We start from the raw sequence: 14,706 nt of genomic DNA, 5'->3' as shown, positions 1-14,706 counted from the left end.
TATTTCTTCTGTTATATTGTTTTTTTTCTAAATCCTTTCTTACTTCATTGACCCAGCTTGTCATTGATTTCTTACCACACAAATATCTGAAAATCTTACTGGTTAATCTACTATCTTGCATTCGATATAAATGTCCAAAAAAACATAAGTCTCCTTTTCCTCATTACATCTGATATATTTTCTATTTTTTGAAATATTTCAGCATAACTTCGTAATTTCCAACCTTCTGCTGTGTTTTGTGGGCCTAATATTTTCCTTATGATTCGCTTTTCTAGTATTTCTAGTTTATCTAAATTATAGTTTATTGCCAGACATTCGCTTGCATATAGGCATTCTGGCTTCACTATTGAGTTGTAATGCCTTATTTTTGCATTTTTGGATAGGCATCTTTTATTGTAGATATCTTTGGTGACACCATAAGCTCTATCCATTTTATGTACCCTCTCCTCTACTGCAGATTTTTCTAAACCATTTTCTTGGATTATTTCCCCTAGATATTTGAATTTTTTTACCCTCTCTATTTGGCTAATATCTGTTTTCAGAAATTTTGGTGCAACCCAAATATTTGTTAAAAATTTTGTTTTTTCTGCAGAAATTCTTAAGCCAGTTCTGCTGGTGATTCTTTCCAAGACATTTACTTGGGTTATAGCAGACGACACATTTTCAGAAAGTATTGCAAAGTCATCTGCAAATGCAAGAAAATTTATTATTATTATTATTATTCAGTCTGAGGAGCAGTGGTAAAGTGTTCACATCCAGGTACCAAGATTGTAGGTTCAAATCAGGCAGTCTCAATCGGATCTTGAGGGGCGGGAGAAAGTTCATTCTGCATTCCATGTCATACGATATTACTACGCGAAAGATCTCTGGTGATATATTTCGTGTTCATTCATGCACAGGATCACTAATAATTTCTTCCTCACCAACACTACTGAAATCAGAGCCTAAAACATCAAATATGCTTTGAATTTCGCTATTACTGAGCATTTCGCACGAGCAAGCAACTTCCTTCTCAGCCATGCAGAATATAGATTTCTCGATCGATATTTTAATCAATTCTCTTTGCCAAAGAAGCATACCAGAGCACTCTGGTGACACTTTGAGACACCAGGAACAGATTTCAATTAGAAATGTTTCCAGGTTAAAGAAGAGTTCGTATCAAAGGTGAGTGTTTCGTTCAGAGTGACGCCAAGATATTGAATTTCTTCTCTTTCTTTAATAGTACTAATCTTAATAATAATAATAATAATAATAATAATAATAATAATAATAATAATAATAATAATGTTATTTGTTTTACGTCCCACTAACTACTCTTTTACGGTTTTCGGAGACGCCAAGGTGCCAGAATTTAGTCCTGCAGGAGTTCTTTTACGTGCCAGTAAATCTACTGACACGAGGCTGACGTATCTGAGCACCTCCAAATACCACCGGACTGAGCCAGGATCGAACCTCCCAAGTTGGGGTCAGAAGGCCAGCGCCTTAACCGTCTGAGCCACTCAGCCTGGCAAGTACTGACCTTAAAATTGTCGTGAATATCAAGCATGTCATACTGTCACAGCCATACATAATAAGGACACATCAGGTCCAATATTGTTGAAGGTTTTAGGACAATTGAACAAAGCCATATTTACCTCGTGGGTGTAGACCCTGACAGGAATACCAAACGCACGCCCCAAGCCAAAGTCTGCTACTTTGATGGTACCATTCTTGTCAATCAGCAAATTTTGAGGCTTAAGGTCCCTATGCAGTATCCTGCGTTTATGGCAGTAGAGAATAGCCTGGGTGATCTGAAACATAACCAGAAAAAAGTCCTTTTATTTTATATTATGATAGAACATTAAGTAACAAATGATTTCTTGAAAAGCAGAAGTCTTTATCTTGAAAAACCCAAGCTTTACAGAACTGACCAAATTCCAAGAAAATCAATTTCAAACTTTGGTATTCTAAGGCAACAATATAACTGACATTCAAGGCAATCTAACTGTTCTCCAGTAGGAGCTGTTAAAATAATTCTCTAACATTTAGGGGTTTCATTCCCAGGAAATTTATTTATTTAATCGTATGGTGATTTTATGAAATCTATATACCGTGTTTACTCACGTATTAGACCCCTCTTTCCCCCCACTTTTACAGCCATAAATAATAAAGGGGGGGGTCCAATATGCGATAACCTCAACATTTTTAGCAGTGAACACATGACTTCTAGGTTATAAAGAGATATAAATTGTACATGTAAACATTCTATACTATCATTTAACAAACTCAGAATGTATTTAAGTTATACTGGCTATTTTCATTGGAAGGCAGTATTTCTAAATGTAAAAAGACAAAAAATGGTGAACACGACGTTTAGACCTACGGTACATATAAAAGTCCATTTCAGTTATTCATATCACGCCATTCGTTACATCTCATTAATTCCTCTGGCGAGGTTGACGCCAGGAAGGGCATAGGCCGTAAAAACTTGCTACGAAGATTCGTCTCGCTTCATACTCGATCCCGTAGAAGAAAGGGTTAAGGGTATCGTGTTACCATATTATTAAATATTGATACAAAAGAACTTATTGGCCAGTCATTCGTCTCTGAGTTCAGCAGTAGGCCTACCACACAGTAAACCCGATCACTGCTTTCATTTGAATTATCGCCTTACGCCGCCAACTTCCATGTCTTGCAACCGGTGTGTCGGCTTTCTAAGTGACGTCATCTTCACTGCTATCTCTCGTCAGTCGCGTCAGCCATGCTTTCTTCTCTTTGAGCCATGCACTGCAATCAAGAGCATACGAGGTCCCGTCCCTTTGAACCTTTTAAAAATAATTTCGTTCTCGACTATAAAACCATCAGCTGATAACTAGCGTATGTTACGAGTTGTACTTCCGAATGTAATACATAGTAACTGGAAACATTCTTTTGATAACTGCGGCTGTTAAAAACACAGACCCTTAGCTTTGAGTATATTTCATGCTTGTTCTCTACATTTATCACATCAGGATTTGCATAAACAGCTGTCCATCAGATAAGACAGACCACATTGTTTACGTTAGGTATATTATCACCCTGATAGCGCCAAAAGTTCGAAGGAAAAAATAAAAATAACAGGAAAATATACAGCATTTATAGATATCTACATATGTGGTGGTAATGAATTTTATTACCATAATGTTTAATTTTGTACGTTCGTTGTCTCTTTTTTTATTAACGCATACCGGTACCCAACTATGTTTTAGGCGTCTCCGAAAATCGTTAAAAATATGTCAGGACATAAAATAATTATTATTTGTTAGGTACGTTGGCGAGTAAAACAATCGTTTTAATTGGATAGCTTTTATCAAGTTTAACTTACTTCTCTCCAAATATATACCTATAATGGCCCGAGTTACGAGATATTAAACGACCACTTTGCTAATGATCTTGCCTGCTGTATAAATAGCAACAACCACGAATATTTCTCAACTAAAGTAAACTCATTTCCTCATCCCGAGGTGATACAGCTCTTTTTAGACACACGCCCAGTGGAGGGGAGTTACAGGTACAGATTTTACCGCATATCAGCCTTCCTGTCATTCGTAAATCTCTGGCAGTACAGTACCGGGAACTGAAGTCAGACCCCCGAAAACAGCAACTAATTGCGCTAGCCATTACGCTGGCAGACATTAACTACAAAACACAGACGTATAGCATTACTGATGCATGCATGCATGCAATGTGCGGGTTGGACACGAAGATAGGCCTATTCATCTATTTGTGCGACGTCATCAGAGCTGCAGTAGACCTGCGCCACTGAGGCGGACGTTTCTTAACTATGAAACACAGATGTACCGCACGGATTTGACGCGTTTTTCATTGCGTAGGTCGTACGGACAAAACTATTCACAAATTTGTGCGATGTCATCAGAGCTGCAATAAGACTTGTACCCGCTTCGAAGCGGAATAGTCATCCTTCCCTGACGAATTACATTGAGGGTTCTTATAGACGAGATTTACTTTTTTCATTTTCTTTGTCTCGATAAGCCAGGGGGGTCTAATATGCAAGGGGGTCTAATACACGAGTAAATACGATATATATAAAATTGGATGTTGGTATATTTGAGATTAATAGACTCAAAAACTACTGGACCAATTTCGCTGAAAATGTCACAATTTGTTCTTATTACTTCTGAGAGGGATTACGAAGTGGTTTGAACGGAATCGAATAGGTACTTTTATTATTATGAGAAGTTTTATGTAATTATTTAAATTGATGGTTATGAATTTCATGTTTTTGGTCCGTATTGAACAATATATATTGTATTGAAAAGGTGGAAACATTTAAGTTATTATTATTATTACTTAATTATTTAAATTGCAAAGCCACACCAAGAGTGGATCGACTTGATGGACAGACTGCCGCTAGGCGACAGCAGCTTACACTAAATCATGATAGTCCGGTAGTAAATGCTGTATATAGGAGGAAGGGAACACACTGCCATGTTTTATAAACTACCTTCATACCTGCCAACTTTTAGAAACCAAAAATAGGAAGATACCGCATTTTCTCGCGTAATTAACCCTAGAATGGTTGGGTGGAAAATGTAACAAGAAAGGTTGGGCTGGGTCTGGTAGACCCAAAACCTAAACGTCTATAAAACTTTTTAAAATTATTTATTTTTACAATACATTGAATATTATTATAGAATGTTCTCAATAACTTTTACTCAATTTTATATTTCTGCATTGTTTTATTGATAAAAAGAACTTAAAAGGAAGATAAGCTTAAAATTTTAGCTGGAAAAAGTAATATTTATAAAAAAATCGCGACAAATAAAGTCCACTTGATATGTCAGTTTGATAATACTGTTTTATGCAAATGAACGTATTTGTTATCCAAATGCCTAAGAAAAAGTGGCTTAGGTTCAATATTTTAACCAATTATACTCGGGTGAAGTTCCTCAATTGTTAACGCAGTTTACACACAACATTTCCGCATGTGTCAGGCAAACCCAAACTTTGCAGATCTTGCAGAAGTATTTTGTCTTGTTGTCCTTACACATGACATCTACCTCTTTTCCCAGGCTCCGGCAATTCTCTATTTTCAATAGCTTCCCCCGAAAGTCTCGCAGCCAGAAGTCGAATTTCTCGAGGCAGAAAACTTTGGTGTGCTCGCTCTGCCATGTACGGTTGCACAAGTGATTTTGCAAGCTCCTTGAGGAACACACGCCTTTTCATAACCACAAGGTTGGATTTTAGCGTAACATATGCATTTAGGGCAGCAATATTCAGTACACCAAAGAATAAACATAATGGCCAGCGCCTTGTTCCTCTAGCAACTGTATATTCTGCACTCATAGCGTCCACTACATCAACGCCACCCTTGGTGTCATTGTAGCAAGTGATGACTTTTGGCTTCCTTTTGACACCATTTTCTTCATCAATTTCTGCCGTGTGATGCATAGAGGAAAGTAGAATTACACATTTGTTACGTTTTGGCACATACGACACCGTAGTAACCTCCTCCTGAAATCCAAACATACTTGAATATTGTTCTTTTGATTTCTTTGCAAGAAATTCCACACTTGTTTTTCCTCAAAGTACCAACAAGCGTAAGTTTGTTTTCTGTTAGAAGTTTCTTCGTAAGGCTGTAAGAGGTGAACCAATTATCTACTGTTACATTTCGACCACTGCCTTTTATTGGTTCCACTAGTCGTAAGACAACGTCATCAGGCTTATTACTAACACGAAATGGGCCTTCTGGTTGAGTTCCAGCATAAACTTCTAAGTTTTTAACGTAATAGCTCTTAGCACAAGCCATCAAGAAGACTTTTATACCATATTTTGATGGCTTAGAGGGGATATACATCCGAAATCGGCACCTCCCTCGAAATGGTACTAGCATTTCATCGATAGTAACAAAGTCTGAAAGTGAGTAATACTTCTTACAGTTCAGTACAAAGAGGTCCAAGAGCTCCCTAAGTGCTGCTAAATTATCTTTACACTTCCTTTCATTCCGTGAATGGATATCATCAAAGCGAATAACACGTGCAAGAAACCTGAACCTTTTCAGAGACATACCAGCTCTAAATATTTCAATTCCTGTTCCGTCTGTATCCCAAAAGTCCTCAATATTCATTTTACTTCCATGTAATGTGCCAGCAAGATATAAGAGACCAAAATAAGCCATGATCTCTTTGTAGTTTCTCTGCACATTGTTGGGTCACTCTTGTAGTTAGATGTAACAGATCGTATAAATATATTAGTTGCACCAACAACCAAGTCTATAAGAGGTTCATTGAAAAATAATGACCACGATTCTAATGGAGTGTGCACATTCATAGCATCCCTTACAGGTCCTGGTAAATGAGTGGAAACTAAATCGTGGCTTCGTGTGCGGACATTTTGTGGGAATTTGTCTTTCTTCCATTTAGTCTTATTGTCTTTACCAACAAAATAACGACAGGGATTACCCTCATCTGGAACGTACCTGCAGCTTGTGCCTGGAGCATTATAAGCACTGTTGTTGGAAATAGTGGCTTCGCGGATGTTTGGAATGTTGATATTATCTGTTTCTTCCCCAATACCGTCACTTAATTCACTATTAGAATCATGTTCACTGTTCATCACGAAATCTGGGTCAGCATCAGAATCATCAAATTCATAGTCTTCGTCACATAAAATCCTCTCTATTTCCTGCCTAGACACAGTTGCTCATAATGCCATTGTTAAATTTTCTACTGTATAATGATTTCTATTGTCTGTTCAATAATTATACAATGTACACTCCACAAAACCTAAAAGGAACTAATATATCACACGCAAAATCCACTAGTATGTTGGAACACAAACGTTACATAAACGGTCGGGCCGGGTTTGAGAGACCCATGACTACTTTGCGACGGTTATAGACAAAGACTCGTTGATGAAGCTTCCGGTTTACTGCTGCAGTGCATTCTGAAGAATGTTTCAGGAAGCTATAGGGCACTCCAAACCTGTAGGTGCTTCGACCTTGTAGCTATTACGAAAATGCGTACTACTGGGTCACACAGACCCAGCCCGACTGTTCTAGGGTTAATGCACTTTTTTGACGAAAAATACAGACGAAAACTTTGGATGCGTAAATTATTCAAGGAATTCAGATCTTTACAAATTACTTACAGTTCATTTACATTTAAAAGATTCATCAAATATAATATAATCAAAATTAGTTCAACTCATTTTTGGTTATCGTCATAAAGCGTAAAATTCCGGGGCGAGATTTTTTCTGAAAAGTCAAATAGGGTACATCAGGTAGGGGTAAGTTAGACATGTGGGTTTAAAGCACCGACACTAGAAAATATTCTTCTCATTACGAGCTGACAATACGACCTGAACGACATACCGGCAAAAAAAGAAAACTATCCAACACGAGAAGGGCCGGGCATCGAAGGAGGGACTCTGCTACTTTACCCCAAACCGTTCGTATCCAATCTTGTACGAGTGACGTGTCCATGCACCCTTTCTCTTGAATACGAACGTGGATCACTCGCAGAAAATTTGCTGTAGGCATTGATTTTCGTCTTAGAACAATATAAGGTGCAAGCTTCTGCCATCAGCTGTTACAGCAAGCATTGCAGTACCGGTACAACGTTGGTTTTTTGCTTGCGATAGTGCGTGCGATAACACTTGATAACACTGTATGTTCCTTTCTTATAGATTGTTCGACTTTGTGGCATATGGAAACTGATTGGCGTCTGACCTGCGGTTCCTATAAGGGAGATCAATCACAAAGCGATGAAAATGGTTGAAATCACTTGTCATTTTTTGATATAATGTTCTTCGTCGAAGAGAAAGTTCATTTCTCTTCATAAAATTAATCAAGCCCCGGCTAACCTTCAAATCCGAGAAACTGATTCCATGTGCCACGGCTATTTCTCATTCTTTAAAATACAGCATTCGTGAAAAACGGCTTATCCAACATTGCGTAACAAAATCATGTATTTAGGCAGATAATCCTCTACTTGCAGAAACTTGCCGCTTTTTGGTCCGCGAAATGCTCTGCGAGACTTTTTGGCCGCTTGAACTGCACTTCTGTTACCGCTGCAGCGCACGTTTCATTTGGACACTGAATACTTGCTGCCCGCTGCTCTATTCCAGTATGTTTCGACGTAACCGATCACCGCGAGTTTGGCCGGTTGCATGGCTAAATGGTTAGCGTGCTGGCCTTTGGTCACAGGGGTCCCGGGTTCGATTCCCGGTAGGGTCGGGAATTTTAACCATCATTGGTTAACTTCCCTGGCACAGGGGCTGGGTTAATGTATTGTCTTCATCATCCTCATCACGACGTGCAGGTCACCTACGGGTATCAAATCAAAAAGACCTGCACCTGGCGAGCCGAACCCGTCCTGGGATCTCCCGGCACTAAAAGGCATACGCCACTTCATTTCACAGCGAGTTTGTATGATGCAGTATTACTCCAATACTGTGGACTGACAAACAAGTTTGAGATCACAGAATGTTCCGTACCCTGACGGCTAATAACAGCACCTTGTCCTGTTTGGAATGCGCGCTTCGCGATAGGAAGCCTGCTACTAGAGTAGTTGACATCTTTATTTTGAAACGCATCCGGAGCTGAGTGATGGATGTTGGAAGTTGTGGGTGCGTAAAATCCGTGAACATTTCTTTTTCTCCACTTTGGACCCAAAAATATTGGGATGCGTAAATTATGCAAGGACGTTAATTACGCGAGAAAATACGGTAGTTTCCTTTATCAGATGGTGAAATGAACGGAGATGTACAGGTATCTCTGAACACTTGGAGATAACGTTTGTTACATCTTTTTGGCCATATCGAGAAAAGAAAATGCCAGAAACTGTCACCGACACGAACCCTCCTTAAAAAACATTCAACTCATTAAAATTATGCACTTAAGTACGCGAAACAACCACATACAAAACAATTCAATATCTCCCATACATTATAAACATACGACTTTGACAGAGGGGGAAAGCATAGAAATGCAAGAAAAAACACGTGGCCTATAACTCCGACGAAACTACGCACAGAAACGATGTCAACAGCGCGCGAACAACACAATAAAAAACTCATTCTTTCGTCCCGATTAACTGAGTCGTTAGCGCGCGCTAGCCTCTTGCTTACAGGACGATCGCTGCCCCGAATCCCCAGCTGACCCTATCGAGCGCACACGCTGCTGTGGTGAGTGGGAAGCACGATACACGTAGGCGACGGACGAAACACTCACGAAATAAAGTATCAAATAAATACACTTGAAAAGGAGGTTTCGTAAATTACACAAACACGTACGAATTTATCCTTTATCGTATGGGAAGAGTTTTGACCGTACTAGAGGTTATGCTAGTCAAAACTCGGAAGAAGTAAAAATAACTCGGAAAATCGAAAGACGAGTTAAAAACCGGAAAGTTTCTGGGTAAATCGGAAGGGTTGGCAGATATGTACCTTTCTTGAGAGGTGTACTCTTATGCCTCTTATTTGGAAATAGCAATCCAACATGCCGTGATCAAGATGTACTTTCATGTCACAGGACTAACAGTTTGAAGCATGTAGCTATGTATTAGACGTGTAAAATAATTAGGAAACTGAAAAATATAGAATATCAACAGTGGAAAGATACGAGTTATCAGCCACTCCTAACGAAGAGCAACTGGGATTTCCCAACGAGCAAAGGCAAGTTATTAATTTCGCATACATGTCTAATATAATCGGAAATATGCCTTCCGAAAGCTTACATGCGATGCATGTCAAACTTACTGGCCTGTAATTTTCAGCTTTATGTCTATCACCCTTTTCTTTATACACAGGGGCTACTATAGCAACTCTCCATTCATTTGCTAAGTACTTCAGATATGGTACTATACCTCAACCCATTGTCTTTAGTATATCCCCAGAAATCTTATCAATTCCAGCTGCTTTTCTGGTATATAAGGCAAAATCTAACTTAAAAGTCCATCCTTCTCAGCCATTCAGATAAACCGGGTGTGAGAGCGAACAAATCAGGAGTGCCAGGGTACGAATGAAGAGGACAACGTTGGACCAGGTGCCCAATCGTTTGTTCTTCCAGGTTCAAATCACACATTGGTGAACTGATCCAACCCCACTTGTAACTGAATTAATTGCAACAACCATGTCCAGTCCTTAACCCTTTGAGCAGTGAGTTTTGGTGACACTCCCAGGCCACCAGGAGTGAGCTTTTTTTTTTTAACATTTTGAATCCTTAATTTTACACTTAGGTACACAAATGATACCTTCAATTTAATTGAAATCAGTGGCGTAGAAAATATTTTTCTCAAAATAATGAAAGGAATAGTAAAATTGACAATTATAATTAGGCCTACTGTCTATATGTGATCAAGCTTGTAACCTTTACAACACAATCGATTTTACAACAGTGTCACCTATCAAAATATCTTTAGGGTATGGTACTGACAGACACTAGAGTTTTTCATCGTGTACAATGTCCATATCCTTTCCAGTATAAACAATAAAATCAAGGATAAACCCAGTTTCACAGTCGCAAAGTATAAACATCCTTATACCAAACCTGGGTCACTTTGATGAAATGCACTGTTTCTATTTTAGGCAACCTTTCCAAGCAACTAGGCTCTCGTCAATACAGATATTTTGGGATAGAATACAGATCGCAATTTCTCTCTGAAATAGTTTATTATAGGCCTAATTTAGTGAAGTCTGTCATCTGGGGGTTGCCGATTGTCGTCAGAAAATTAAAGCTGCCTTAGGAGCGAGAAATTGTCAAGAGATGTCACTTTACCGAACTTCGGGGTTTTGAAAAATTTATTCGTTGAACAATAGTTTTTCATTTTTGCTTCACATGGCCCCTCAACAAAACAGTTGCCAGGAAAAGATAAGGAGTCTCTACGGTTATGCATTGCCACTTATGTAACTTCGATTTTTCCTTTACGTCCGTATTTTCTGTAAAAATAAGTAGTACTTGCTCATTTCTGACACTATCAAGTTCATAATATTACGATCAAAAACTTCTTTGAATCACGGGAATAGAACCAGCTTTTGGGTGGTTAGGCCGTGTGCATTTTGCAGAGTTTCACCTAGACATGCCATCTGGCTCATCAGCTGGAATGGCACGCCCCTCCAGGATAACTTCTTTGAAAATCGACACTTCCAAGTCTTGAATTATTGTCATTATCATTCAAATGATAATCACTAACCCTTGAATATGATGGATCAAAATTAGCAGAAAGCGTAGGAAGAAAGCTGCCTATAGAACTCCACTTTCTTCCTTCGGTTTGAACAGATGACAGCTTAGCGTTCTTTGTGACAGCGGAGCTCTACACTTTGTCCTCTATTTCCGTGTTGTCGTCATTCGAGGAATAACCAATTTCACTCTCATCGGACACAATACAATCGCTATCACTATCGTAAATATCAATTTCGTCGCCAGACTCCTCGTTACCCAAATTTATATCTTCTGGAACAAGCTTGCATCCTTGATTCGATTCTGCCATTACGACGTGTATTTGTTTACTATCAGAGTGTTCGTAACCAGATGAGGGAAAAGAAATGTGTGTTAAGGATTAGTCATGCAATGCACTCACAGGCAACAACAATGGAAAACAGTTCCTGGGCGTTGTGATTTGTAACACAACCACGTAAGAAGTTAGGTTATGTAACTACGGATGCTGAGACAGAATATACGAGATGTGATAAAACACGAAATAAAGTTCGCTGAATATGTCAAATATCCTCCAACATTGTTCTAAAAAACCACCAGTTATATGTCAGGAAACAATTTCAACATGAAACGTCAAACGGCGGTACTGTTTAGGCGCAAACTTCGAGAACGTGAGGTGGAGGGATGTGACTCAGCACAGGTAACCAGTGACATGGAATTGATTTGATGGTACCAGTAATGCAACACATTGTATCATTCAATTTTAAGTCTACCTTCTTCACATGTACACTTTCCAACGAGACAAGAGCACAGTACTCAGCAGCCAAGTAGACACGGCTGATGCCAGTTAAACGTAGACAATCAGCAGAGGCTCCCCAGGAGTTACCACAGAGCTTATGCAGTATGTTGTTTCTTGCAGCGACTTAATGAGAAAGCTTAGTGATGTGCTCTTTGTAGCTCAGGGTTCTATCTAAAGTGAATCCAAGATATTTCGGGAAAGGATTGTACCTCAGCTTTCGTCCGTTGAGCAGAACTCTTGGTTTGTAGTTTGCAGCACGATTCGCTAGATGCAAACAGGAGACTTGTTTTTGTTGTGCTGGGGATCAATCTCCAGGTCTTAGTTTTGGTTGTAGATCATTAATGTACAAATTGAACTGCAATGGTGCTAAAACAGATCCCTGTGGTAGACCGTTATTTAGTTTCCATTTGTGGCTTTTAGTTTTGCCTAGAAACACTTCTAATTGTCTTTCACTAAGCATGCTAGATATTCGATCCACGGTTTCTTGACTTGGTGCAACTTGCAATAGTTTGTAGATCAGTCCCTGTCGTGAAAGTGTCATATGCACCTGTCAAGTTGATGAAAACAGCTGTTGATTTTAGTTATCCTTGAAAACCAGTTTCGATATGTGTAGTTAGGGAAAGAACTTTATAGATGCAGCTGCGTCCATAACTGAATCCAGCTTGTTACGGAGGAGTAACTGCTTCAATGAACAGAGCTATTCTGGTTAGGAGGATTTGTTCAGGACGCTTGAATATGCAACTGAGCAGTGCTATTGGTCGACTTTCGGGGCTTTCCTCAGGTTTGAGAATGGCTATAACTTTTGACAGTTTGAATTGTCTGGGCAATCAGTTCTCTTGGAGTATGTAAGTGAAAAGAGAAGTTAGCCAGTATATACAATGCAGGCCCATGGTCTTAATACGGTCATTATAGATGCTGGGACCAGCAGCCTTGCTGATTTTCCACTGTGGAAAAGGGTCTGGAAAGCGGCTTGTTTCTTGGGGCACTGCACTTCTGTTCAGAAAGGTTACATTTTACTATTCTGGTATGATTCTTGTCTCTCTTTGTCCTCGTGAGGTCTACGATCCTGTTGGCAATAATGTCAGGACTCCGTTTAGGATGCAGCTTTCTAGAGTGTCACTTGCCAGTTAGCCCATTCAAGATTCTCCAAGCTTTCCTGCTTGACTTTGCGAAGTTCATTTCTTTGAGTGTAGCTTCCCATTTCTCTCGTCTGTTCTTATTTAAAGAGTGGAGTAACTGAACCCACTGTTTGATTTCTAGAACTTCGGTATTCTTGGTATTAAGCGTCACTATCTTCATTCCTGTTTCTGGAGAGCTGCATCAAACCAGTCTATGGACTGATGACTCAAACAACATCTTCATTCCATCCAGGTACATATTCCTTTCTGTAACCCCTAGGAATGTTGGACTTAGCAGTTTTGATAACTAGTTTAACAAATTCGTCGTAGTTATTTGCTGTCGGCTGAAGATTCTCTGCAGCTAGACTGGAGTAAAGGTCTTTTGTGAAGCCACCCCAGTCGGCTCGTTGAAAGTTCCACCTGGGTAAGGGCATTGAGTTTAGAAGGGGAATTTTCAAATCGATTTCCGCCATAACAGGTCGGAGTTGACTGTTCGGGAAGCTGGACCAGAACAGTGCGAGTGGTTGGTCTAGTTGATCTTTAGACACGAATGTCAAGTCAGGGTTGTAATCCTCGTTCCAGAGTACGGAGTGGAAGGTTCCCTTGCCTTTTACATGAAAAACCAAATGCATATTTTTAGTTTCTGCCCACAGAACTAGACTCCCCATTCACATCCATGGTGTCATACCACCAGTTTGTGTGATGGCTGTTGAAGTCTCCAGTGTATATACAAGGGTGATCAAAGGCTGGCAGTACTGTAGGAGCCCAACTCTCACATGGAGGGTTGTACAGACTGACAATTTTTAAGTCATTTATCTGAATTGCTATAGTATAAATGTAACCATCTTTAGTGCAACAAATTACTAGTACTCCATTTAAACTTGGCTTCACATAAGCGGCTATTCCATATAGTGGGTGGTGGATAGCTTCGACCAGTGTATAACCGGGTATTCGGCCTTTACGCTGGAAATCCTGTTCATCTTTGGTATGGGTTTCTTCAATGTTAAGGTCATACAGTTGTTTTTGCAGAACTTATGCCTTCAATATCAAGTTGCATAATGCAGACTCCGTGTTTCTCACTTGTAGTTTCATGGTTCTGAAAAGAACCATTACTTGTTATGTAAATGAAAACAAATCTCTACAAAATGAAGGAAAAACAGAACACAAAAGTTGCCATTGATGCTTTCACAGCCCGAGACATGATACTGTACAGGCTTCTGGGCTTATGCCGTGTCAAGAAAATAAGGTGAAATTCTTTACGTTTCGCAGAGAGCTGTGTTCTGCGTCATCAGAAGAAAATCTCGACTGTCTACGAGAAAGGCTCCTTGAACGAAGACTTTTTGAAATTAGACGTTATAATAGAAGTGGAAATGGTTGCGTTCATTCATCACCAGATGGCTCCCCGGACGTGGCACAGCGCTAGTGTTCGAAGCGGAACCTGACTGAATAATCAGAATCAGTCAAGAGGGACAACATGTGTACGTAACATATGATACTGAGAGGTGTATGACATTGACACAAGCCCGGAATGAAACATCTGGCGATGAGGAATGTATGAATTTGGAAAACACCCAGATGAAATAATAGTGAAGGGACAGGGAAGGGAACTACCTACGTAAATTCTTAATGTCTGGCAACCAGGTATTAATAGGAAA

The 14,706-nt window shown here is 39.5% G+C and overlaps 1 protein-coding gene across 1 annotated transcript in view; it reads right to left on the bottom strand.

The window, feature by feature from the left end:
- Positions 1 to 14,706, bottom strand: part of Cdk1 (Cyclin-dependent kinase 1) — a 224,788-nt gene that overhangs the window by 129,114 nt on the left and 80,968 nt on the right. The window contains exon 4 of the mRNA XM_067159281.2: positions 1,635 to 1,790. Within this exon, the coding sequence (XP_067015382.1) occupies positions 1,635 to 1,790 (156 nt within the window). The remainder of the gene's footprint in view (positions 1 to 1,634; positions 1,791 to 14,706) is intronic.

Source organism: Anabrus simplex, chromosome X (genome assembly GCF_040414725.1).
Source record: "Anabrus simplex isolate iqAnaSimp1 chromosome X, ASM4041472v1, whole genome shotgun sequence".
In the NCBI taxonomy this organism is placed as follows: domain Eukaryota; kingdom Metazoa; phylum Arthropoda; class Insecta; order Orthoptera; family Tettigoniidae; genus Anabrus; species Anabrus simplex.
The sequence above is the reverse complement of the archived record's forward strand: the minus strand, read 5'-3'. Positions and strand labels throughout refer to the sequence as shown.